Source organism: Poecile atricapillus, chromosome 6 (assembly GCF_030490865.1).
Source record: "Poecile atricapillus isolate bPoeAtr1 chromosome 6, bPoeAtr1.hap1, whole genome shotgun sequence".
Taxonomy (NCBI): Eukaryota; Metazoa; Chordata; class Aves; order Passeriformes; family Paridae; genus Poecile; species Poecile atricapillus.
In genome coordinates, this window is record NC_081254.1 from 34,774,382 (window position 1) to 34,801,626 (window position 27,245).

At 41.9% G+C, this 27,245-nt stretch overlaps 1 protein-coding gene across 3 annotated transcripts in view; it reads right to left on the minus strand.

The window, feature by feature from the left end:
* Nucleotides 1–22,961: 22,961 nt before the first annotated feature.
* Nucleotides 22,962–27,245, minus strand: part of CHST15 (carbohydrate sulfotransferase 15) — a 44,290-nt gene continuing 40,006 nt past the window's right edge. For all 3 annotated transcript variants that reach the window (XM_058841885.1, XM_058841888.1, XM_058841886.1), the window contains exons 7-8: nt 24,745–24,892; nt 22,962–23,601 (exon numbers count right to left, since the gene is read on the minus strand). In XM_058841885.1, the coding sequence (XP_058697868.1) occupies nt 23,411–23,601; nt 24,745–24,892 (339 nt within the window). In that variant the 3' untranslated portion in view covers nt 22,962–23,410. The remainder of the gene's footprint in view (nt 23,602–24,744; nt 24,893–27,245) is intronic.

The window sequence follows — 27,245 nt, forward strand, 5'->3', positions numbered from 1 at the left end:
TCATGTCTGTTGTCATCTGATAGCAGAGTCTGTCTCTGGAAATAAAACCATAATGCATTTCAGGTCAGCACTGTGTTACTATTTTTTACTCCTACTATAGATTTCCCTAAGCCAGTCATGGTAATTTCAGTTCAGTAAGGGGAAGTGCTCATCTCCTGAAATTTGAACAGGTTTGGTGCTCTGTACTAGGGAATATCCCACCCAATTCTTGCTGCTGGTGTCTCCATATTTATGCAGATACCTGGCACCAAATTTCCCCAGATTTCCACCCCACAGACTCCACAGGGGCCAAGCTCCACAGCCACTCCAGGTCACCAGCATCGTAGCAGAGCTGGAAAAAATCTTTGTAATTTGCTTTGGAAAGTTCTTACAGCAAAGAGGGCAGTGGGCAGGTGAAGAAATAATCTTCCAGATCCCTTCCACATGAATTTTCAGGGATTGTCTGTAGGTATCTGTGTCCTGCCTCCGCATGTTCTCAGCAGAAAAGCAGAGACCAGAAAAATCATGTGGAGGTAGAGATTTTGTCAGGCTCTGGGTCAGTTTGTCCAAAGTGTGATGTGATGTGATGCAAATAATGATGTGATTTGAAATTAAGGGAAATGGTTTTGTTCAGCTTCAGATACTGGGGTGAAAACCAAGACCTGAAATAAAATCTCCCAAATGTTTACCTAATATTTTTTTTTTTCCCTGTGGCTGAATTAATAATATTTAAGAAAATAACAAAATATCTCTGGCAAAAAAAAAAAAAACCAGCTGGAATTATGCATGTATATAAAATCTTCTACTCAAAGCTCAAAGATGAGCTATTGATTTGATTCAGGATCTGTGGTCCAAGAGGAATCATGGAATACATTCCCCTTGGTCTTGGATCCCTCTGGGAAGCAAAGACACCACAAGAGCCCAGGTTTAAGGATCTGCCATGTCCCAAAGGTGAGATAACTCTCATTTTTGAGCTGAGCTCAATTTCATATTGCAATATTCAATTCATTCATCCTGGAGATACAGACCTGCCTTGTGCTTGCTAGAACTGGTATTTGTCATTAGTGGAATAGCAAGGCAAGAGTTTCTACGTCTGAAGCTCCCAATGATGTCAACAATTTGATTTGTCCTTCTGCAATGTTTTCTTGTCTGTGAGTCAGTACTGAGTCAATATTTGCTTCTCTGATATTCAGCAGTGAAATCTATTCATCTTTATAAGTACAAGGAGGCTGAGTTAGTATTTTAGGGAAAATTACTGAACTGTTCCAGAACTGAAGAATGCAGTTTCTTTGCATTTCTGTAAAAGAGCCTTTGCCTTCTACACATCCTCACTTGCAGTGTTTTAATAAGAAACAACTTTACAGACAGAGCAATGGCACAGAAAACCCACAGTAACCCATTGTTGAGCAGTAGCCATAGCAGTGATATCTTTTAATAAGCTTAACAGTTAAAATTCAGTGAATCTCAGCCCATGAGGCAGCTGGATATTATCAAATGTGAGGTGTAAGAAGATAAAGATTATTGAAAAGAACTGTGACAATCACTGGTGAAACCTGTGAATTCTTCAGCCAGGATCTTCAGTGGTAGTTTGATGCTCTAACTTTAATGGGAATTGGCAGTAGGATAGGAAATGAAGCAGAACTTTTAAAAAGCAATACATAATTTAAAAGCCTAGAAGAGATGCCTTATAATGAGAAACTTCACATTTGTTCTGCTTAACAAAGTGAAGATTGAGAGCCTCTTGTTTGCATTGAAAACATCTTTGCAAGTTGCAGAGATAATCAAGTTCTCTCTGATCTAATCTACATTTTGAAAGGGGAGAAGTGATCTGACTGGGCTCTTCAGCTGGCAGGTCCACGGAAAAACATGCAGAGCTTTTCTCCAGAGCCTGATGGCTGTTAATGACTGTGAGAAATGCACATAATAAAACCTCCACAGAGCTGAGGAAGGCACAAGCATTTCAGAACACTTGCACTTTTCTATTGCACTTTTCCACTGCCGTCCCAATGCTCTTTCTCCACTCAGTGCCTCTCTTTTACCCACCCCATCTCCTTCTTTGCCTTTCCCACCTGGCTGTGTTTCTCTGTCCAAAGGCACAGTGTTGCTGAGGATGACTTTACAAAGCATCTCTGGGAGTTTCATGGCTCTGGACTCCTGTGTAAAAGAGCACAGTGCATCATATCCCACTATTTTTACATTTTTTTTTATTTTTTCAAAAGTCTTCAAGAAGACTTCTTTCTTCTTGAATAGAAAATGTGTTGCACTGCTTCTCAATCCCAGCTTGTCCAAACCTTGTCCCTGCTACTATATATTGATCAGAGCTGGTATCCTGATCTCCTGATTGCAAGCAGGGAAAAGATAAATCTTAAGGTGTATTACAGCATTGATGTAAACAGAATTTTTTTCTATCAAGGTGCCTCTTTTCTGGCTCGTGCAGATGATAAAATTGCTTGTGTGTTGTAATTGATTGTAAGTAGAGCTGACTTGAACCATTCATGCTGTCTTGAGTGATTAAAATTCTCCAGATGGATCCTCAAAATGCAAAGGTCATATAATTAGTCTCCCTTTAAGTGAGAAATTCTTTCTTTAGGGTCGATCTGCCAAAGAGTGGAGCACATAACATGGGTTAGTTTGGTATCTTAATGTTGTAGCACTTCCTGAGCGAGGAGAAAGGTCCCAAATTAAAGCACTTTTTATACTTAATAGTGAGTGTCATGTGAGCAGCAATGACCTTTATTATGAAGTTGTTAAGTAACAAGCTTAACTTTTTATTCAGTGTTTTTAATCTCAGTTTTGTCTGCTTCTTTAGTCTGTATGAACCACAGATGTGTTTGCTACAAGAAAATATGCCTTTAGGAAGATGCCAGATTTTTATTTTCTGCATTGTAAGTAGTGGAAATAAACAGTTCCTAAATTGTCAAGATAATCTCAATTGTATTATTAATTGATCCATGAAATTATTTTGAAAATATAGAAAAGTCATTGTCCCTTCTGCTCTGTTTTTCAAAAAGCTTTAATTTAGATTAAATCACCAGATGCTGTATCTCAGTGTAAATCTAAACCATGAGTTTTATCTTGTATTTTCTGCCACATTTTGCCTTTGCTGTATCTATAGGTGGTTGAGGTTTTTCTCATACACAGGACAGGTACATACACTCTAAAGCAGAACTTGAGTGCAGCATTTCTAATAAAGTGCTTTATTTCCACTCAGACCAGAAGAATAATTTTAGTCAATGTTTCCTGGGTTGCAGAAATATTTAATTGACAAAATTTCCATTTTAAAATATAACTAAGTCTGTGCCAGTCAATGAATGGTAAAATCCTAAGGGGTTTTTCTGAAAGCTGGAGGTTGTCCCTCAACCTAATTTCTTGTTTCATTGACCTGTGAGACAGTTTAAACACAGCTGAAGGAAAAGTGTGAGCCTGCCAAAAGGGATTCCAGGAGGCAATCCATGATGGAAAATATGGAATTGTGTGTCCTCAGAAAGAGTTCCTGGCCCCAGCTGGTCCACCCACAGGAAAATGGGGAGATTTACAGCAAATTTGTGATCCTCACTCATCCTCTTAAGCCGTCTCCTCTTCAAGAGTGCGAGGAAAGGAGCAGGATGCTCTTCCCTCATTAATGAGCAAGAAGCTCCTCCAGGTACCCCAGGGATCAGCAGCTTCTCCCCCCATGCAGAACTGAAGTTTCCCAGACTCCAGCTGTCCCATGGCTGATTTCCCAATTCCACAGGGAGACACAAATCAAATCTCCCGTGCCAGAGCTGCTCCTGCAGGGTGAGGAGAGATCTGCCTCCTCTAGGACTTGGAAGGAAGGATTTGGTTTTCCACCTTGCCCAGCTTTACACACACAGTTTTGCCCACACACCTCTCTGCTCAGCTCTGGGAAGCAGCTAAATATTGTTTTCAGCCAGTTGTCTGCACGAAATAAACCCTCTGCTGCCTCTGAAATATGCTGATAAATTTCAATCAATACTGAGCCTGGAGTCTTCACTCCTCCAGGAGAGCACATTTTTCATGTGGCAGGCACATTGCTGAAGCTCCAGAGGCTGAATCCATCTGAGGCATCGTTTTTTAAAAGCAAACATTCTGGGGTTATTTTTGCATAAACTGCACTAATCCCCCTTGTTGAAATTTGTATTTCTAAACCATGATGCATTTGTCCTGTCACATGTTGTGGCATTCAACCAGGAGGTTAATTCATTGATTGACTTACCCCCTCTCCTCAGCCTGCTTTCCTACTAATCTTCCATACAAATGGGGTTAGGGAATATAATTTAGATTTACCAGCAGAAACAAAGCATCCAACAGCCCTGCTAGGATGGAAAGCTTAGGGAATTCAGGGGATTAGAAGAAAACAGCGAGGCTAAAGCAAAAATCAAATTAACACTAAAACTCTCGTGCTGAAAACGGTGGCAATTAGAAGGAGCAAATTGGGGGAAAGGAAATTTTCTGCTTCCAGCAGGCAAGGCTGGGCACAAAGGCAAAGAGAGGGGATGGAGAAAACAGAAGTGTCCCTCACAGCTTGTCATGGGTGTTCACGAGCCCCCTTCTTGTGAGGTCTGGAATGGGGTCCCAGTGGCTGGGCTGAGGGTTCCCCTGATCCCCCTGATGTCTGTGGTGGCTTGGAGACCCCCAAATGACACTGGCATGAGTCCCAGAGTGACTGTCACTGCTGAGCCATGTCACTGCACTGCCTGTGATGGGCAGAAATCTGTTGATTTAAAGCGCCCAAACTACAAAAAGTAAAATAAATAAATGAAATAATCCCATCTGTTGTTCTAAACACCTGCCAGCAAAACACCCCCCAGCTGAGAGATCTCATTTCCTGGGGACAAAAAAGCAAAAAAAATAGAAACACTGGGTTTCTTTCTAGCTGAGTTTCTCAGCCCACCTCTCATCCTGCCCTGGCATGGAGCAATCCTGCCCCTGCAGGCTGGGAACCAGCAGCACTCCACATCAATCCCTCCAAGCTGCTGTTACAGTTTCAGAGCCATTTCTGCCCTGAAGGTAAATCCTGTCAGTCTGTCTATCAGCCCAGCCACACGGAAATAAATGCTGATTATTAAAAGTATCATGAGCTCACCAGCTTGGGGACCCAGCAGGCTCCAGGGACTCTCTGGAATCAGTCAGTGTGAAAGAAAACAGCAATTTTTTGTCTAAGTGCCACAGGTTTTGAAATGTACAGGGAACAGTTCTTTATATCCATTGTCAACCTTGTGCTGCTCTGGTCATCACTATCAGCTGGCTGTGCCATGGAATGCCATGGAATGCTGTGGAATGCCATGGAATGCTGTGGAATGCCATGGAATGCCATGGAAATACCAGGAAATGCCAGGAAATGCCTCTCCCATGTCAAAGGATTGAGGTGCTGCTCTGAGACTTGATGATTTCACCCACGTGCACTCAGAGAAATTCCCAAGAATTCAAGAATTCATTCAAGAATGAACAAGACTTTTGGCTTGTTCGTTTTTGTCTCCCTGAGTGTCACAAAGGTGCAGAATAAAACCATATAAAATAAATAACCATATGAAATAAAATAAAACCAAGCAGGTTGTCCCCCAACCTGTCCCACCACAGGAGCTCTGTGGAGGTGACACTGACAGAGGAGAGGGCTCTGTGTGCTGACATTGTTGAGTTGGAAGGTGCTTTGATGTGGTTTGGGAGAAATGCTGGGATCCTGGTGAAGCTCATGGTGGGAAGGTGGGAATTATATAGAATTATATCATCTAAATTATTATATAGAATTATATCATCACAGAATTGTTTGGGTTGGAAGGGACCTTAAAGTTTATTTAGTTTCAACCCCAGCCATGGCAGGGACACCTTCCCCTGTCCCAGCTGCTCCAGCCCCAATGTCCAGCCTGGCCTTGGGCACTGCCAGGGATCCAGGGGCAGCCCCAGCTGCTCTGGGCACCTGTGCCAGGGCCTGCCCACCCTCACAGCCAAGAATTCCTTCCCAAATCCCATCTATTCTTGTCCTCTGGCATTGGGAGCCATTCCCTGTGTCCTGTCCAAAGTCCCTCTCCAGCTCTTTTGGAGTCCCTTTGGGTGCTGGAAGGGGCTTTGAGGTCTCCCCAGGGTCTCCATCTGAATTGAGGAATAAAGGTGAGGAAAATCACTTTACCTCCTCTGCCTCTGTTTTCTGCTCTCTCCCATCCTCTGGTTAAAATGCTTTAATTACAGAAGTCAGGAGACTTCTCCCCTGGGCAAATGAGGGGAAAATGGATCAATCTCAGGTTCAGAAATGAGGGGAGGAATCACAGGTGCCTTTTTGGAGAGTGCTGTGTTTGATTGCAATCTCCTGCTTTCCCTGGCACTGAAAATCCCCCTCAGTGGCAAAGACTGCTGCTGAAAAAGGCTCAGTGAGATGCTGACTTCAATCTCTCTGCAGAACATTCAGACTTTTATGCAAAGAAACCCAACCAAAAACGAGTGTGCTTTGAAACTGCTGAATGCAAATCCTCACCATCTTAGGCTTTTACCCTGGTGGAACAGGGAGAAACTTTTCCTTTCAGTCTGGTCATTGTTCTTTAGCCTGGATGCCTTGTCATCTGATTTTTTTTTTTTCTTCAGAAACATCAAAATCAAGTTCTTTTGGCTTGTCTGTACCTTATATTCTAATATAAATCTTTTACTGGAATAATAAACTGGCAGAACTCTGTCTTGGGACAAAGCCCATGCAGCCCACAAGCAGAGTTGCCTTTACAATCTTTGAGCCAATTGTAGAAAAAGAGAGAAAGAACTAAAAAAAATGAATGGAAACACTAATTTTTAACAAAAATAATATTTTAATTGAATAAGAGATTATTCACATGATTCCACTTTCAGAGTGGATCAAAAGCATATTTTAAAATGGCAGAATTTGGATAAAATTGTCAAAGGCCGATGTTCACTGGCTTTATATATCACTTTTTAAAAAAATCTGTAGAAAATTACTATGTAACAAAATTTTCCTCTGGGTTTAGGAAGACAGTAATTCAGGGAGTTATCATGGATTGACTGTTAAAGTTGCCTTCCCTGAAAAATATTTATTCCATATTTGGCTGCTTTTCACTCTTTGCCAGATTTCATTCTCACAAAACCAAGAACACAAAGTTGAGGGATGTTGTCTGGGACTTGGACAAGAAAAATAGATGTGAGAGTGTTTTTTGATCTGCTCCAGTTAGAAATGAAATGGATTGTTCTCTGTTTATTTAAATGAATGTGTCTGAACAAATTCGATTTTTTGGGACAGCACCAAGCCAGAAGTATTCAAAATGTTCCCAAGATCCAACAGAGTAATTCAAGTTGGGGTGTCCTATTTACTGTTCTCTTGGAGGAGCTGGAATTTTCTGCCTGGTTTGACTTTTCTTTACCCTCCCCACTGAGCGGTAAAGGATGAGTCTGAAATGTGTCTGGCAGATCCCAACCAGGATGGGAACTCAAAAAATGTGGAGTAGGGAGCATTTAAAGGCAAAGATATCACAATTCAAGCAGGAAAATGTCACCAGTACATTAATGGCAGAGTTTTTTTCCATGGAATAGGGTGCTCAGAGCAGCTGTGGCTGCCCCTGGATCCCTGGAAGTGTCCAAGGCCAGGTTGGACATTGGGGTTTGGAGCAGCCTGGGATGGTGGAAGGTGCCACTAAATGAGCTTTAATGTCCCTTCCAAGCCAAACATTCTGTGATTCTGTATCTAGAATTGTCACAACAGGAAGGTTGTCTGGGAATATCTCTGAATTCAAACATTCTTGATGTGGATACAAAAACACAGCTAATCAATAACACCCCCAGAACGCACTCAAGAGGATAAACAGTAATTAAAATTTCTTTCCTTGAAGATCCCTGTTCATATTTTAGAAGGTAAATCCATGGTGGCTTCATCACACATGATGTCCAAGGAAGGCAGAGATTTTTTTCCATTAGAAAATGTATTTTGCTTACCCTGGAATTCTCAGGGTAAGGATTACCCTGGATCTGTTTGTTGTACTTTCTGCTCTACAGGCTGGTCTCTGGTGGCTTCCTGAGGAGAATGTTTCGTGAAATAAAAAGCTTTTTCTTTAAACAAACTGTGGCATGGCTTTTCATCCAGCTGACAAAACAAGACACAGAACACATTTTCAGCAGTGTGTGGGAGTGGGTTTGGGGGGCTTCTGTTTACATGCAAGAATTACTTGAGGCAATGAATCAAATTGTTGGCAACTTGTGTTGTCAGGACCCTACCATTTATTTTTCTTTGTGTAATAATATTTACTCTCAAAGGACCTCTAACTACAGCCTCAAAATGTCAGTGTAACAGATAAATTTCACTTTCAAGATACAACAGACACTTCCTCTTTTCCTTTACCATGAGCCTGTGGTTTCTGCTTCAGTTTCCTCTCCTTAATTCTCCCCCTACGTTCATCTTTCTCCAGCAACTTCCATAGGGTTATTCCTCATATCTATCAGCATGAAAAAATGCACATTCTGAGGCAGAAATATTATTGAAAAGCTTTTTCAAATCTCAAACCCGGCTTGTTTATTTAATTTAAATCAGAACAGATTTTTCTGAATTTGCTACCATTCCTTGGTAATAACCCACAGTACATTAATAAAATCTGTTTTGTTGCTTGCAGTCTGTTTAGGCTTTCCAGAGGTTATCCCAGCAACAACAAGCACATCCAGATATGTTCTTTAAGCAAAGAAAAACAAATAAGTTCAGCCCAGCAGCGAGATTTCAGTGGCATTCCTCAATCTGTGCAGGTTTGAATCCTGATCCTGGTTGGTTCCCTTAAAAACAGGAACCAAAAACTTCCTCAGTTTGAGCCCTGCAGTGTCTGAGGTGCCCAGCAGAAGATGCTGCTGTCTGTGGAGAACAAGCTGCATCCTGTGGTGTTACAGTGCTGCAATCAGTGACATACATGCCACTGATTTCATCTGGATTTTCATCAAAAAGAAGTAAAATTAGTCCAATTTTCTGATAAAAAAAAAATAAAATAACATTAGGATGATTAACCTTAAACACTAATAAAAAAGATCATTATAAAATACCATGCTGAGTCCAGGCAAGGTAAGCAAAGTCATTATCTTGCAACCAAGGAAAGATATTCAGTTTTAAAAATGGTAAAACCTGTGTTGTTGTTATTGCTATTATTGCTACCCCTGAAGGAAAGAGGGAACAAAAAGTAGAAAAATCCTTCTATATTTCTTAATGTTCTCATGAGTCCTGAGTCACAGGATTTTTCTTCTCAGGTTAGAGCTTTAATAAGAGGGTAATTTCCAAGTTGGCTGCATGTCAGGAATATAATCTTTATCCTGCTTTTTAGAATAATTAACACTTGGAAGGGTGTGATTATGTTATGTGCTGTTCCACAGTAACTACTGCAGGAATTCCCAAAGAAAATATGCTCAAAACCCCATTTTTCTGTTTAACTAACTCATGTTCTGTTTAACTAACTTAGAGTGAAACCATGGACTCAAAACTCAGGCCATTGCGGTTGTAGTTCTGGCCCCAAAGAGTTGAAAACTTCAAGTACTTTATTTGCAGTTATTTGTGATTTTGTGGTGATTTAAGTAAATAATTTCTCAATAATAAGGTTTCGGTCTATTACACTGTCAGCCATGAGGCAGAGTGGTGTCAGGCCTTAAAGTGTTTTTCATTGGAACAGAGATTTCAGTTCACATTTTAATTTGAATTTTCCATTTTTTCTAAAAAAAAAAATAAATATCTATATTTATATCAAAAAGTCACATTGGTCAGGTAACGCCTTGGAAATCAGTGGAACTGGTCCTATATTGAACAGCAACACAAACTGCTGTTTCTGTGCTTGTTTCCACCTGTAAAATGTCAGCTCTGCAAAGAAAGTAGATCCACAGATCATTTTGTAGAGTGTTTTAACAGTTTAACCATGAACCAGAGCGAGGAGACAGGAGATTTCAGGGGGATATGTTCAAATGTTGATTTATTCTTTTTTTTCTTTTAAGTATGTGTATACACTTCCTTTAATTTTTAAACCTAACTTTGAAATTTCTAACCATCTGACTTTATTCCTTTTATTCTTCACATAAGCCAAAGTTTAAAGAAGTATATGGCATTCTATATAGAAAATACATGGAAATGAATATTCTGAGATTATATGTACAGTACAGACCCCAAAATAATTATGATGTAATTGATTATGGGAATTGGTGTTAAAAGGGGAGGAGAAGTGGCAACAAAAGTTTGGGATAAACAAGGAAGAGTTGGAGGAAATAAGAAGAGGAGGGCAGGAACACAATGAGCTCTATTGTTTTCTTAGGATACAGGAACATCCCCAAGCCTGGACCTTCAGCTGACACAAATCTGTGGCTGTACATTGATATCAGCTCCTCAGTGCCAATAATTCAGGATTTCCCTCCCAGACTCTCAGCACATCCCTCACCAGCTCCTCCCTTCATGGGGGACTGGGAAGGAGCAATGATATAAAGCAAAGTTTGGGGTTAAAAGTAAAGAGTAACTTTTCTTGGAATAATGAACCAGAATAATATCGGATTTTATAAAGACAGTTCCAGTCCTGGCATCCAGAAAATGATGGCTTTATGTAACTGGGCAAGGGCTAGCTTTTGAGTAGAAACCATAATAAATGCATTAAATAAAACCATGTGGTGCTAATTGATTCAAGGCCTGCTCTATTTTCCTGTGTTGGCACTTCCTCCTCCTTTAGCTCAGCATAGATTTGGTATTTCCTGAGTCTCAGGTGTTAGAACAGAAAATGCATTTTTTATTTATGTAGTTTTTGTCACGGTAAAAGCACAGAAATGTGTTGGTTTGGGGTCAAAGTGTGAGCAGAATCTTATGAAAATAGATGAATTTGCCAAATGCTTGGCTTTCAAGGAACTCTACCTGAGTAACCAAATCACCTGCAGCAATAAGGGGGTAAATAATGAGGCAGTAATGAGGCCAATCCATGGATCTTGTTGGCTCCCAATGTTTGCCTTGAGCTGGCAGAGGGCTGGAGCTCAGCCAGGCACCAGGAGAAACACCCAGCACTCCCAGGAGCCCATGCCAGCCATGGGAGACTTTATTACAACTCACCTGGTTATGAGTATTTATTTTCTTTAGGGCTCTGTCAGCTGAACTTATTTAATGTGTAAGAGTCTCAGCTTTCTTTTAAAAAGAGGCTCATTTCTAGCCTACATGGCTGGGAAGGAAAACACAAAAATAAAGTAAGAAGCAGGGAAATGCAAGTTTCAGGAAAAGCCCTAATGTTTTATTTTAATTAGCCTCATATTTTGTGGATTTGGACTTTGCATTTTTCAATACGTGGCATTAGCAGCAGCTCACAAGTTTCACACAATATTTTTTTTCATTTAATTAAACCGGAATGATCTGAAAGTATAGAATTTCCTATGTGACCAAATGCTTTTTAGAGATTTTTTTTTTTGTCTCGTAGACACACCATGGTCCAAGAACAAAGAACCTTGTGCAGGAGCACTCAGTAAAGCTGATATTTATGGTACCTGTGCAGAATGAAAGTCCTGCTGATGCTTTGGCTGAATCCATCCTTTGTAGAGTGGTGCAGAGCACAGCCCAGTTAGAGCAGAGCTGGTGATGAACGAGATAAGGGAAGGCAGAGCTGATTCTTTGTCCTTATCAGTGAACTCAGCTGTGGTAAATTCACACATTTCCTGACGGTGTTCCCCTCTGCTGATGGGCCATGATGGGCCACAGCCTGATGTGGCATCAGCTGTGCCACCTGAGGAGGTGTCAGTGACTCCTGGAGTGTCTGCTCCACAACATTCCATGTCCAGATGAAACTCCAGGGGAGGCACCTGGGTGTTCCCATTTAACCTGGGTAATACAAACCCCACAGATGCTCCTGGGGCTTCCTGCCCGCTGCTTCTTTGGGGTTTCTCCCACCACCCCATGGATCCAGGCTTCATCCATGGCTTTGACCAACACCCATCAAAATTGCCACAGGTCTGGTCACCAGGCTTAGGAGTGGTGAGATCTTTCTGTTCTCATCCTTTCCTTCTTCTGCATTTTCTCAAGTGATATTTTTATGCTTTCATATTGTCACATTCCTAGGATAACAACAACCAAAACAGCTCTGTACCCATTTTCCTGTGCAACCCAATTTTTCTCCAAGAAACTGTTCATTTGTGTATTTACAAACACTGATCCTTCAGTGTCTTTCACTCTAATCCACCCCAGAGGATTTATTAACAGGAGCTTGGGCTTTTCTTGTTTTCTGGGCTGGGGTAACAACCCTGCAGCTGATAATGCCTCTCTCATTTGATGTTAGCCCAGCCAGCAGCACTGCAGGGCCATGAGAAATGGGGGAATGGGAATAATTCCAAGGATATTTGGGAAGGATGGAAAAGAGAGCAAAGGGATAAATGCAGTGTTTGAGAGGCCCTACAGAATTTCAGCAGTCCAAATCTCTCTTACTCTTTTCTTAAAAGGTTGAAACGCAGTTTGTAAAATGGAAAATGACTTTTTTTATGGAATCACAGAATGGTTTGGGTTGTGAGGGGCATTAAAGCTCATCTTATTCCAACCCTCTGCCATGGGTGGGCAAACCACCCACTAGATCAGGAGCTCAGGACCCCATCCAACCTGGCCTTGGACACTTCCAGGGATGGAGCATTGTATAACTGGACTTTCTGTATAGCTAGACTGAAAAAAACCTCACCACAAACAGTGATTTTTGTCTATTGCTCTTGTAAAGAGAAAAGCTGTTATTTTCACTAGGGAGGTGGATGATGAGTACAAAGAGATCAAACCTTCTTTTACATTATTATGACCAATTAAAATCTTCTCCTTATTATATAAGAGCTTCATCCTAGCAATTAAGAAGAGCCCCAGAACAGCAATCATTTATTTCACTAATTTTCTTTAATAAGGACCTGAAAAAGACCACTTGAGTCATCAACTCCCATCCCATGAAATGAAAGGTAGCCATATAAATGGATGCTCAGTTTTGAAGGGTCCCTAAAACCCCATCTGAGGTGACCTGTGTCCTACAGCCCACAGAATTTATCCCAGAAACACATTCAGGAGCTCAGCTCAAAGGTCATGTTGTGAAGTACCCCAAGGAGAAAGGAAGAGTGATGTAGGAAAATTCCCAGTAACTTTTGTTCCTTGCAAGAGCATCAGTATTGCTGTTGGATAAAACTCCCAAATGTGTATAGAAATGTCCATAAATTTTGGGTAAATGCTTGATTTTTTTTTTTTTTTTTCTTTTTTGATCTACTTTTAATTTTTCCTCTGGCCAAGCAGTTTGTAATATTCCAGTCTTTTCTTATTTATGCATCTGGAAAGGCCTTGTTGATGAAACACCCAGATCCCAAGGGCATATCAAATTTTGATGAGACATTTTCTTCCAGGGGTGAGAAGATTGAACATTTCACCCCAAAGTGCCTCTTTTACTAAAACTAGGCCACTCCATCCTTCTGACTCACACAGCCAAGACAGCAGCCCACGCTTGGAGCTTGGATTTGGTGCTCAGAACAAATTCCTGGTGTGAGAAATGCCCCTCCAGCCGCCAGCTGGCTCCCAGCAGGTGTGTTGGACACAGACCTGCCCTGGGTGGGACAAACACTGGAGAAAAGCCTCCCCCAGCTGGGACTGGCTGCTCCTGCACAGCAGGGTTTGTGCCATCCCACCCTCACAGGTCGCTGCAGAGGAAAGGAAGTGTCTTCTCACCAAAAGTGAAACTTTTTCTTTCTGTTTTGATTGTTGCACTTCTCAAACTGGGTTCCTTGGTCTCTTCTGAGCTGAGTTCCTTGGGGATACTCCCCCTTATCTCAGTTCTCTGGGTCAGGAAGAAAACTCCAAAGCTCGTTAGGATCTTGTTTCTTGTGGTTATTAAGATGTTATTAAAGATTGGCAGGCCTTTCCAGATTTCCTGCACAAGTTCAGATCATTATAACCTGGCACACTTTGGTTCTGATGGCACAAAATGGCCTCGAATCACGCGGTTGTTTCATCTTTATATCCGTTTTTACCCAATTAACAATAGACTCAGGTATTGTTTTTATAAATTAAGTTTTCTATATCTACATATGTAACTAAAACTGACTAACTTTCAACCAATCACTCTTGGTGCTCTTAAAAACTGTGGAATCATGGAGAAGAAGGAGAGCTAAAAACTCACACCTTTTTCCCTCCATCTTTACTCCATGTATTAAACACTCTAAAATCTATATTTTTTACTTCAGTGATATTCTAAACATTCTACTACTTTCTACTTAATTTTTTTATAAATCCTGGTTTACCCAGGGATATTTGGAAGCCTTTCTGTCAGTGACAAATAAGATTAATACCTTTTTGGAGAATAGGACAAACAGAGAAATGTCTCTCCATTTCTGGATTCCTACAGAAAGAAGCACCCAGAGGAGGCCCAGTGCTTTGGAGAACTCGTGTTGTTCTCTCCACAGGTGACTTTGGCATTGTCCCACCCTCTCCCACATTCCCTGCAGTGCACACCTGGGTTTGTCTGAAAATAAATAAACAAATAAATATTTAAATAAATAAACCAAATACAAAAACAAAGTTGTAGATGCTGGGAATTGGTGCTGCTTCCCCTTACAGTCATATTCAAATTGACTTTAAACATGTAAAATGATTTCTAAACTGCAGTGAACAGCACTGCATGTACATTTTGGGCATCTGCATCTCCTGTTGTGACTCACCTAGAGATGCTGTTCTTGAATAATATTCTCAGGGCTTTACATCTCAATGTGTGCATTTTCCTTAACATGGAGTAACTCTGAGAGATTGCAGTTCAGAGAAAAAAAAAATAATTATAGTTCAGTATTCTTCCTGATGGGTTTTAAAATGCATGTGCTCATGGCAGTGATCATGGTGGGGTTTGGAATTTGATGGCTTTTGAGGTCCCTTCCACTTTGTGATTCTGTGATTCCATGAAAAACTTTGCTATTATGTGAGTGTTTGCATCTACCTGACCTGCAAACCTGAGCCTTCTGTGTTCATTAAAATTGGGCTGGGGTGGAAATGCTTCAAGGACAACCAGGAACCAGCCCAGCTTATTCTGGGAAATGGTTTCAATGGCAAAGCAGAAAATCTGCAGCATGTGTGTGGAAATTGCTGGGGAAAAGCAGGATAAATATGTTAGGAGACCCAGGCTTGGATGGGGCTAAATAACAATGTGCATGTTTCAAAGTATACACAATAATTTTATTTAAAAAAAAAAAAAAATCAATATTTTCTTAGTTCTTCACCTTCATGAGAACCAGTTTTTGGCTACCCTCACAAAGCTTTGTGAACAGCTCCACGCATCAAAACAATCTCAGGATATTGTTCAAGCTCCTTATTCTAATCAGTTACATTCCACATATCCCCTTTTGCCTTGTCCTTTTCAATCAAGCAGAAAGCAAACACTGGGCTGGTTCCTTGCAGCAGAGGAATTTCTCCCCAGCTGGATACAAACCTGACCAAATTCTCCCCCCCGTCCTTCAGCCCTCTCACCTGGAGCCACGTGTGGGTAAGTTGGGCTGCCTAAGTTACCTTTTTATTTTTATTATTTTTTTTCCAGGTTATCTCATGAGACAAGGAACTTTTGGTGTTATTTTACTCTCAGAATAACCACAGAATAATGTCAGTTTAGGTGTAAAACCAAGCCAGCACAGCTGGTTTGCATCCTGAGGTTTGCCAGCCTCAAAGGGAGGGCCAGGTGAGCCCATGGCTGCTGTCTTGAGGTTTGAGGACGATATGGGGATGAGGAGGTCCTTAAGGCCTTCTGAATCCCAAGGAATCAGGGAATAGCTGCAAGACCATCTTCCTGTCCCTCAGCTTTGGTGACTACAGCCATGAGCTGGGTGTGTTATTGCCTGTGGGAAAATCCTTGATGCAGCACTCCTGGAAGACATGAAAAATGAAGAATATGTGGATCTTAAAAAAAGTCATCCTTGGATCAATAACAGATTTTTGAACACCAACAGGTGAAGGCTCTTCAAATTTTAAAGCCTGACAGTCTAAAATGTCTGCGATACCTGCCAAGACAGCAGTGACCAGTGAGCAAACATCTCTTGTTTTAGCTGGTTCTCTTTGCAGCTGAAGGACCAAATCACTCTGGCATGAGCCTCAGTTTCTCTAAAATGAATCATCTCATCCTCACCAGGGCTGCTCTTGGAGCCTTTCATCCCTCTCTGCCCTGAGTTCTTCAGTTCTCCAGCACAGCAGCTCCTCAACTTGTGTTAAAATTCCCAATTTCGTGGCTCTGGCAGCAGTTAAGTTCAGCAAACCCTGCCTCCTGCAGTGCTGAACACCTACAGCTCCTGCCTCCTGAGGTTTTATCATCCTCACAACCATTCACTTCTGCCAGTCCAAGTGCTTTGAGCCTCCTGGCTTCAGAAGCTCAGGGCTGATTTCTTGCTGAATTGTTCTGTTTCAAACACCTGCCTTAGCTCCTGCTGTGCTGCCTTCGCCCCCCAGCCTGTAATTCCAGAGCAAGAGGTACCTCCTGGGGCGTTCATTAGGTAATATTCACTTCTCTAGCACCTACAGAAGAAAGGGAAACTGTTGAGAGCAGCCCAATGTAAATGTATAAATTCAGTTCTCAAATGCAGCAGGACAAAAGCTCAGGCATGGTTACAATGACAGGACTGCTCTGCAGCACCACCTGCTGAAGTGAAAGATTTTTTAATCCACTTTTAGGAAGGCACATTAACATTGGAACAGGCCAGGTTTCCTGCTCATTTGGCTTTGGACTGGGAACAAACATTCCAGGATTCACCCTGGGCTGTATGGCACAGCACTGTCAAGGACTGACTCCTATTTGCCACTTTAGTAGGTGTTTCAATTTTTTTTCAGTCCAAGAAACTTTATTTTCATGGATTAATAGTAGTACTGAAGCAAAAAATGCAGTGATAATATCACTGTGAGGCACAGAGCACTTAGGAAATGCTGTTAATAATTCAATGAATACCGAGCTGGCTGCTGAGGGGTCACTGCCACTGTCACAGGAGAAATTTTCAGTGGGGATGAATTGTTCATGTGTCCTTTTCCTGATATTATCTGATTATCTCATTAATCTGATTATCTCATTAATCTGATTATTTGATTTTATAGTTATCCTGATACAGGATAACTGAATATTGCACTGAAATTATAAACCAAGAGGAGCTGGGCTTACATTTGCCACTCACAGCAAGGGAGTGGGATTTTTACTTGGCACCTTCAAAATTGCATTGAGGTTTGAGAAGGGATTTGCATTCAGCAGGGAGGATCAGAGTGAGTTTAAGTTCCTCCAGTTCTGGTTGGATCATGCAGGAGAAAGGAGAGGGATTATGATGCCAATGGCTCTGTGTGAGGAGCATCAGTGCAGGGAGGGTGGATTGCATGACTTTAAAGGTTTTTTTCCCAACCTGAACAATTCCATGGTTCTATAATGTGTGTAAATTACACTGCTGAGTGTTTCAGCCCTTTTTTCCAACTCTCCCAGTTATGATTTGCATGAGTGATGTTGAGTTACATACGAGGTATATTGTGTTATGTGTGTGTTTATGTTCCATAGCATGGGAACCAATTTCTCTCCCCCACTTGCTGAAATTCTGGTGAAATCTCTGGGTTTTTTCCCACCAGACCCACACGGTCAGACATGTCCCACCTTTTCCCCCTTTTTCCACCTTCCAGGTGTCATTTTCTGTAGCTGTGATGCAGGACAAGGAGCTAGCTCTGGCTGTGGCACTGGATTTCCAGCTGCAGCTGAATTTCCAGCTATGCTCTGCCCTCTCGTGGAGTGCTGCTGGCCCAGTCATGCTTATTTCTTGCTGCTCTTACACCACTGGAAAACAAAAAATTACCTGGTGACCCCTCAGAGCTGCAGCTGGAGGGCTGGGGTGACAAAGTGCTGCACCCCAGCCTGCCTCTGGCAGCAGCAGCACACCCCAGCACCTAAAATCAATGAGTTTTCCCCCAGATAGAGCCCAAAATAAAAGGCATGTTATATTTTTGCCACCTGTTATATACATCCTGCTCTTTTATGGGTGCTCTCACATAAAGCCTGCACTCAGGGGCAGATGATACCTGAGAAATCTCTAATGCCAATCCTTTCCTCTTTTTAGCCAGAAATGCAGCTTTTAGCCTCTCTTTCAGACTCTTAATCCAGTCAAGCACCTCTTCTTCTTCTTTCAGATCTATTCCCTTTCACAGTGTTTGCTCCTTCCCAAGCTTAAATGAAGCATTTGAGTCTTGTCCAAGCCAGGCAGAGGAAGTGAGGAACCCACATTTCTATGGATCCCATCCCTGATGCTGAATTTAAACCCCTCAGTGCAACAAACAACAAAAGCAAAGCCTGCAGAGGGCTCAGCTGATGCCTTTCCCATCAAGCCAACATACTTTCCCAGGTTATATGATTATTTTCTTTTCCTAAGCCGTTTCAGATGGTAAAAAAAATAAAAAATAAAAAAAAATCCACCTTTCCATCTTGCAGCCACACATCCCTTTCTGCTTATTTCTGTCTTATTTCTTCTGGGCTTTTTGTCTCCCTTGCTTGGCTTTACTTTCTTCCATGCAATTTTGTGTCATCAATTTGTTCTCAGCATTTCAGGATTTCACTAGACACGGCTGCAGGATTTCTTTCTTACTTTTCCCCTTTCTCCATTCCTTTCTGTAGCTGTTTTACCACAGCCTTTGCCTCCTTGCCCTGTGGGAGTGCCCAGCTTGTATTGATGGCCAGAAGTTTTCATTGCTCTCTAGCTCCGATTCCAGCAACCTAGAGGAGGAAATAATGTGTGTCAACACAATTAAGCACCCAGACAGTGCAGCACCAGCCTCAAATCTTTGGTCTCTGAGTCACCCAGTGTGTTCAATAGTCAGGATGTGCTGGCTTTAGCTTCTTTAAAAGCTAAACTCCAAGTTATTTGTAAGTCATCTATGGCTTAGGCCTCTGTAGCCTGAATTAAATGAAGTTTTGGGAGCTGCTCTGAGGCTGTTCATCTACTGCAATGTTCTGAGTAGCAGCAGAACCTTTCCCTTTCCTCACTGCCATTCATTAACAGAGGAAGAAATAATTTTCTAAGTGTGTCAGATGTTCCCAGACTGAGTAAAGAACTGGAAATCTGCCCTGTTTTCCTCAAGGAAGGTGTCCTGTGCAGCTGCCCTACTGTTCAGTGTCACACAGCAGCTGCCCCTTCAGTGACCAAACTGGAATTTTAAACCTCCCAAGTTGTATTTTTAGCATTTTTTTCAGTAGATCTTCCACACCTCTGCCAGTGCACCTGAGGCACCATCACACCAACACCTGCTGGAAGATTTTCACCAGCAAAGGGAAGCTCAGAAATGATGAGGGTGAGGGTAAAAGTCTTTCCTCTGAGCTGCCATGCAGTGATTACTATTTGTGCCTCTTTCAGACCTTATTTTCTGCTAATTGTGCTTTAATATATACACAGCAGGCCTCTAATTTTAATGGCAGCTTCCAGCCTGGCAGCCCATTAAGCCCCTGCCACGCTGGCAATCATTTTGAGGGTTTTTCTATTGATTGAGGCAGTGCAGAGTTTTCACAGGAGCTGTGATTTAAAAGCATCTGTCCCCAGCAGGACACGGATGAATTGAGCAGAGGTGAGCAGCTCCTGGCCTCAGCTGCTGGTGACATCCTTCCCTGGATGAGGAGGGGTTGGTCTCTTCTCCCAAGTAACAAGGGACAGGACAAGAGGGAATTTGCAAGTGGGGAGGTTTAGATTGGATTTTAGGGGAAATTTCTTCATGGAAAGGTTTGTCCAGCCCTGGCACAGCTGCCCAGGGCAGTGGTGGAGTTCCCATCCCTGGAGGGGTTTAAAAGCCGCGTGGATGTGGCATTTGGAGACATGGGGCAGTGGTGGCTTTGGCAGTGCTGGGGTTTCTGACTTTATGATCTCAGAGGTCTTTCCCAGCCTAAATGATTCTGTGATTCCACGAGGCTGAGGCTGTGCCAAGCCAGCACATCTCCACACTCTCCTGAGCCGCACTGGAAATTTTATTCCTGCGAGCATCTGAAAAGAAGTAGAAATTATCTTTTTCCTTTTGCACCTTCCTGTTACTTTTCCAGAGTAGGAAAAACCCACGTTCATGGCACAAAGCTGTGCTGGGGTTGGCCACAAGATGGTACTGCAAGACAAGAATTCCCGTTGGAAACACACTGCTCGTGGAATGAAGGATGGAAAAGACCTCTGAGATCCCAGACCATCCACCAGCACTGCCAAGGCCACACTAAACCATGTCCCCAAGCTCCACATCCACAGGTCCTTTAAATCCCTCTGGAGGTGATTTCACTGCCCTGCACAGCCTGTTGCATGCTTGACAACCCTTCCAATGATGAAATTTTTCCTAAAACCCAACCTAAAACTCCCCTGATGCGAATTGAGGCTGTGTCTTATCCAACATCTCCTCACCCGTGTGAGCGGCATCAAGCACGAATGACTTGTCATGACACTGCTGTTCCTGGTCTTTAACAAAAGAACATTTGGCTTAGTTGGAAAATGGATTAATTTCTTGGCAGAAAGATACACTCAGAACTGCACCAGCTTCACCATTTATCCTGTTTGCCAGGCTGAAGATAGCACACACAGATAACACCACACCCTTCTCCACACCAAGCAGTGCCTGTTTTCCCCCGCAGGAGATCCTTTGTTTTTATTGTACTTCTTCCAGACAGCCACCATGCTTGGCCCAAACACTCCAGGTCTTACAGAAGACACATTTCACATTCCTCTGCAGTAGCAGCGAGAATATTTGGAAACGAGCCTTTCCTCAGTGCCTTTGCACTCGTCAATGCTGCACCTTTGTCTGATCGGTTTTGTTCAGCAGAGATAAGAGCAAAAGCACGAGACACGGATTTTCTGAGGTCTTTGCAAGGAGCCACTGCTAGATTTTGGCACAAAACATCAAAAATGAAAACATATTGTCTTGATATTAATTCCAACTTCTGGGCAAATCGCTCTTTTGGGGATGTGGCTCACCTCAGCGCTACAGTGACTAGTAACAATGAAATTGAATTTTTTCACAGCTAGGATTGTCAGCAGAAAGGGAAAGGGAGCTGGGAGAATTTGGGTGAGCCTTGTCCTGTGTAGGGATTTGCTGTGAAGCCACTGACTGGCTGTGGCTGAGGAAGAGGGGCTCTGACACCCAGCACTGCCACATCGCTTGAGGAAATGCTGTTTTATTTCATTCTGACTCACCAGATCAATTTCATTTTTACAGCCTGAGCTAGAGAGGGATATCCTTACCTCCAAAACGACTTCTTGACCAATATTTGCTGCTGTTTGATTCTTAGTCATGCCACAACCCAACAGCTTAAGGCTGCAATGTGTTAAAATCAGGAGATTCTGTTTTGGAGCTCATGAAGGCGATGGAGACATAAAAGCAGCCTCCATGAAAACTCCACTTTCAGAGGGACCACAGGCACAAACCAGAGTGTGTGAGCTGTTTGGTGCTCAAGTTAATGATAAGGACAGATGTATTATAGCTTTTAGGGCTGGTAAAATAATATCATTAGATCATGGCTTGACAATTAAATGGAAATATTTGACCGTGGCAGACCAGGTTAGGAAACATCTGTATAGAGTCATCCTGACCACACGGTGTTGATTCCAAATCAAAGCACAGCTGGGTGACCTCTTTGGTGTAAATAAGTTGTTGACTGAATTTTTTACATCTGCAAATGGTGGCAAATTCATTCTGATTTTCTGTTTCACAGCCCCATGATACTTTTTATTTGTACTGCTAAAGTAGTCCATTCTCAGCTCTGCAACCATTTTTGGTCTGTGAACATCTCTGAACTAGAACTAATCTGTTCTGGTTGTCTAGAATACTTCACTAAAATACTTATTTTAGGCTTTCCAAACCCCAGACTGAATCCTTTTTTAAACAGCACATTACCAGTTGGCAAAGAACCGAGGAACAGTTTTCTGTTGCAAAACATCTCACATGTCACCAATCCTATTCCCGTGTGAAATGTTCAGGATCCATCAAGTTTTCAGCATTAATTCTCAATTTAAAAACACATGAAGTGAATAATATGTCCTCACAGAGGGGGAATAGGGAAAAATTACATTTAATATTTGTAAATGTACTTGTGAATCCCTCAATAAAACTGCACTGTGGGGTCCAGCATCAAGGTTGAAAGGACACAGGAAGCCAATCAGAGAGGATTCTCTGGGGTTTTGAGAGCTCAGCTGGACAGGAGCTTTGATCCACTCAACACACACTCAGGGAAAGGAAATGTTTAGCCCATGAGAGGAAATGATAGCATTTAAATTTATCACTCAAAAAATCCTTTACTCAGGTGGGACTTCCACCTGCAGAAGGCTGCAGATTGTAGCTGAGTGAGCTAACCAGGTGTGTTTGAAATCAAAGACTGAATTGCTGCACATCTACAGAAAAATCTGATCTTTTTTGTCAAATAAAAACTTTCAGTTCGTCCCAGGTTTCTCCATAACTTCCAAAAGATTGGTTTTTTTTTTTTTCCCCTCAAGTCTGCATATCTCAACTTCTTTAACTAAATATAGACATTTTTCCTGAAGAGGGAAACACATAACCTAATTCCTCAGGTAACACTTCCTTTCTGTAAGGTACTGAGAATCCTGCTCATTTATGATTTTAATAGCAAAATTTCATATGGCTTTTAAAATGCATGTTCCTTCACAATGGAGAAGAGCAATCCTGCAGAATTTAGCAGAAATATCCATAAAAGCTCTCCATGGCCAAGAATTTTTTGATAAAAGTGGTTTCCTGGGAAAATATGTGAGTGATATGAATAAATTATACATATTCATACTTACATAAACAAAATATGGGAGGCAATGAATTTGTTATGCTAAACACCAAATTGGCCTGTTTAGGTTTCAGGCATCCATTCATGCCCCAATTATAAAATTTTCTGTTTTAAGAACTGTGGATAGAAAAGTCCATTTATCTTGAAGATATAAATGAGACTTGGAAATTTATGTAAATTTATCTTTCCTTCAGAATGAAGCAAACACACTCCATGTTAGTGAAGACCATTTGTAAACAGGCTGACAAAAGGAAACAGAATTTTAGGTTGAATTCAATTAAAAATTTTAATGACTAAATGACATTGATTGCTTGGAAAAAAAAAAAAAAAGAGTGAATAACATATATTGAAAATGAGAGATTATAAGTGTAATTGTAGGAAACTGATGCTAGCTCTGTGTTGCAGCATCTCAGAGAAGGTTACACTTCAACACCCCCGTGGAAGAGTGTAAGACATCATTGTCCTGATGCTTGTCCACTCTTTTTCTGGGGTGAAAGAAGTTGCAATAAACTGATTAAAGCAAGATGCTTTCCATTCTCCCAAGGAAAAAGTGGTAGAGCTGTTGAGACGTGTGCTGGCTGAAGGTGAGACTCTCAGCTCATCCATCGGCTGCTCTTTGGAATGGGAAAATAATGTAAAATATCCACGCACAAAAATAGAATTTAAAAAAATAAAAACTCCTTTAAGCACTGTAGTCGTGGCAAGAAATTTACACGTTATGTCCTCTTCCATAAAAAAGCATCATCAAAAAGAACTTGTGCCAGTTTTGTATTAAAAGGCCTGTAGAAATCTCTTAAAATTGCCTTGGTGGTTGGCAGCATCGGGCCCAGGCTTCTGTCTTCAGGTCTTCGGGTGTTTGATGCAGGACTCTTGGTAATCAGAGCTTCTTGCTTCTCACTCAGAGGTCCTGTGGAAAAAAGAGAATATTATCTTCAAATATTTCCCCCCAAAATGTCCATCCTAAGAAATCTAATGACTCAATCAGAAGGTTTGCCAGGGGGAGAAAAATGTAATTTTTGTTAGCAGCCACCATGTTTCAGAATATTGAATACAGGCGTAGATCAGTAAAATTAATCACTACTGGTAAATATGGAAATAATACACATTCCTCTCCCATTAATTAATCATCTCTATAAAAAGCAGCATAAATCACTCTTGGAGGAAAACACCTGTTCTGAGATAAAAACCCAATGATTGAAGACAACTTCCCATCCATTCTGGAGCTGCAGGTATTTTATGCTGCGATTTCATTTCATGGTGTGAGTTGACTCATACCCGGCAGAAACTCTGCAATCTCCACCCAGCACTCAGTTTTGTTTATTTTGGAGGCTGGCAGTGGGACCAAAGTGGACACAGGTGTAGTGATGCCCCCACTTTGGGAATAAATGTGCACCAGCAAGATAAAAACCCACGGAGTTTTCCAGCACAAACCATATTCAGGAAGCAGATGCCAAGCTTTTCATCTGTTCAGCCTGCTACATCCAAGCTTTCTCATCATCTAGACCAATCTTTGGACCAGACAGACAATTTTTCAGCCACATTTTCTTTCTCTTGCTACTGTCAAATCAACATTGGGCAACGTTTTGTCTGCCGGCGTTTCTCCAAGGATTAGCAACAGATGTCTCAATCAACACAGCAAAAACACAACTTCCCCCTTCTCCTCGGCTACCAACACAACCTTTCATCAGATTTAGGTTCTGGGCTGGTAGCACTTCAGTTTGTTACAGCTGTGGGGGATAACTTTGCACCTCAGTGGCAAACAAGCCCTGAGTGCCTGCAGAAGCAGGGCTGGCTTCTGTATGGGAAGATAAATCCCTGCATTCTGAATGGTCTGGATTTTTTTTCTCTTTTATATACTCTTACTAAGGTCTTCTAACACCAGGCATTTGAGAATTTAATTTTGCTTGACTCCAGGCAATGAGATTAATGCATCCTTCAAGCCAGATTCCTCTGCTTTGCTTTTTATCTCTTATTATTAAAAGCAAACCCAACCTAAAAGAAGGAGGATAATAATGATTTTGCACACTTAAAGCAGCCAGCAAGCACCTACCCAGATCCAGGAACTGGAACACCATGTGCATGGTGTACCTCATGTTTGATGCATGGTCCTCCAGGCGAAGAACAAGGATCTGATCTTTGTTAAAAACTGTAAGCCAGTCCAGGAGATACACAACATAGAGCCCTACCTGTAACCTGACCTGTAAGTACAAAAAAAAACCCAAATTAGTTCACCCTTCAACACTTCTGGCTGTAAAAAAACAACACTCATCTCTGTCATCTGGGAAAAAAAAAACCCAAAATGTGCTTTTAAGGACTGACAAAAAAGAAAATATTCTGCCTTGCTGTCAGGTGTTAGATTTGGGTGCAATTTGCTGCATCCTCTGTTTGTAATAATTAGGTTGAGACCTCAGCTGCAGCAGTGCTGATGGTGCCTTGTCTGAGCACCCAGAGCCACACTGTGTCAGACCAGAGAGGGGGAAAGGCAGATTCTCCTGCCCTTATCTCTGTTTTTCTTCCCTCCTCAATTTTACATAACAAGTTGAAACATAAAAAGAGTAGCCTTGGTGTTCTTAAAAAGTCCAGCCTCCAACTGTGCTTATAAATATTTTTCTAAATTCCTTCAGGCTCAGAGGAGAGGAACATGAATCCCAAGTCTTAAGCATTTTTCATAAAAGAGACTTAACATCTTCAGCTCGCATTACCAGGGTCCATGAAGTCAAACAACAAGCCCTCTCACTTCTGACACTGCCCCATGACCTCCACTGCTGCCTAAATTCCTCTAAAAAAAGCCATCTTTTCAATTATTGCTGAATTGTTATCCTCCTGTGTGATTCTGATGTGTCTTTGGCTGCTTATACATAAGTCTCCATATTTAGCAGATTTCTTTATAGATGTGCTACACCAGAAATCTTATTTGGTTAAGACACCAGGCTAAGATGGGATAATTCTGGTGGGGCAGCACCCCAGCCCTCAGCCAGTGCCTCACTCCACTCAGCACTGGGGCAGATTTGTGGTTTAATGTTTCTTTTCTTACTCCAGGCTCTTGTAAATACTTTCTCCATCTTCCTTGTACACTCCTTCAGGTGCTGGCAGGTCAAAATTGGGATCACCCTGGTCACTGTTCCTTTCCCTGGGTCATGTTTTTTCCATTGATTCCAGGTGCCAAACCACCCCTTTCTTCCCCCTTAGCACCCTTCAGCAGCCACGATGCCTAGGACACCCCTCTGGTTCCAGAAACACATTAACAAACAGCAAACCCCTTTTTTCCTGGCACAGTCACAGAATTAGCAACCTAATGAGCTCACCAGGGACACCAATCCTCACCTTTCCAACGCACAGCAAACCACAAACACAACAGATTTAGCAACTTGGCTGAAGAAGAAGCTAAAAAAGGCCACTGAGGAGCGCAGTTGGCACGTGGGTTTTATTGAAACACCTGCTTGTGGCTCTGTGGCAGGAGAGAGGCCTCCTCTGCTCCTTTCCAAAAGCATCTTCTCCAAGAGGGCTGCTGGAGACAGCAAATGGAGATGGGTTCTGCACCCTGAGGATGAACAGAAGAGGAAAATCTTTCCTTCTGGCTCTCTCTCCGCCTTTCTCTGCCACACTGGAAGGAATCCATTTGTGCAAGCAGATGGCTGGAAAATTCTGTGACGCTGCCCAGCAGCAACTGGTGTGTGAGGAAGTCCTGGGGGCTGCAGCGAGGGATGAGCAGCTCCAGCCTGCCTGGTAAGTGAGAGCAGTGTCCTGTTTGCTCTGCTGCTGCGGGCTCCAGCCCATGGAATACATCTAGTTCTATTATTTTATCCAGTGGAAGAGGCAATAACTTCAATCCAGAGGCAAAGGAGGGAACTATTCCCTCCGAATCCTTCACAGCCTGAGCCAATAAAAGAGGATTGAATGGCAAACTGGCCAGATGTGATGCTTCAAGTCAATCTCTTCCGTATTATTCTCTGCCTTCCAGCAAAATCTTAAGTCAGTTCTATGCTAAAATTGTGAATTTTGGAATCTTAAGCCTGTAATACTTATCCATTCCCCTGCCAGCAGTTTCTGTGTTTTCTTGTATAATTTTCTGGCATGCACAATTAAAAAAAAAAAAAAGGAAGAAAGAAAAAAAAAAGAAAAAGATTGTATCTAGTTATTGGTAGCCTTTTCTTACAAAAGAACACATAATTTATTCTGATTTTGAGGCAATTTGGTACCACAAGGATCTTTGCCAGAGCTACTTTTTTGGAGACATCTGCAAAAAGCTCTCTCATTAAATTGTAATCTTCACTAAATGTGCTCTCCGTGCACTTGCACAATAGGAAGGCTGTGTTATCCCTGTTGGCATTCACCAGGGAACAGGCTGAGGAGACAGCTGGGCCCCCACACCATCTTTTACATGTTTATACACATATTTACATCCTCCACTTTTACAAATGGTCAGATTTGGACTTTGTATATTTGTAATATCTGCAAGATCAACTTTTCCCTGCGCCATCAGATTAACTGCAAACCAGAGTATGTAAAAATATGCAAAAGAGGGGGAAATCTTGGATCTCTCAACGCTTC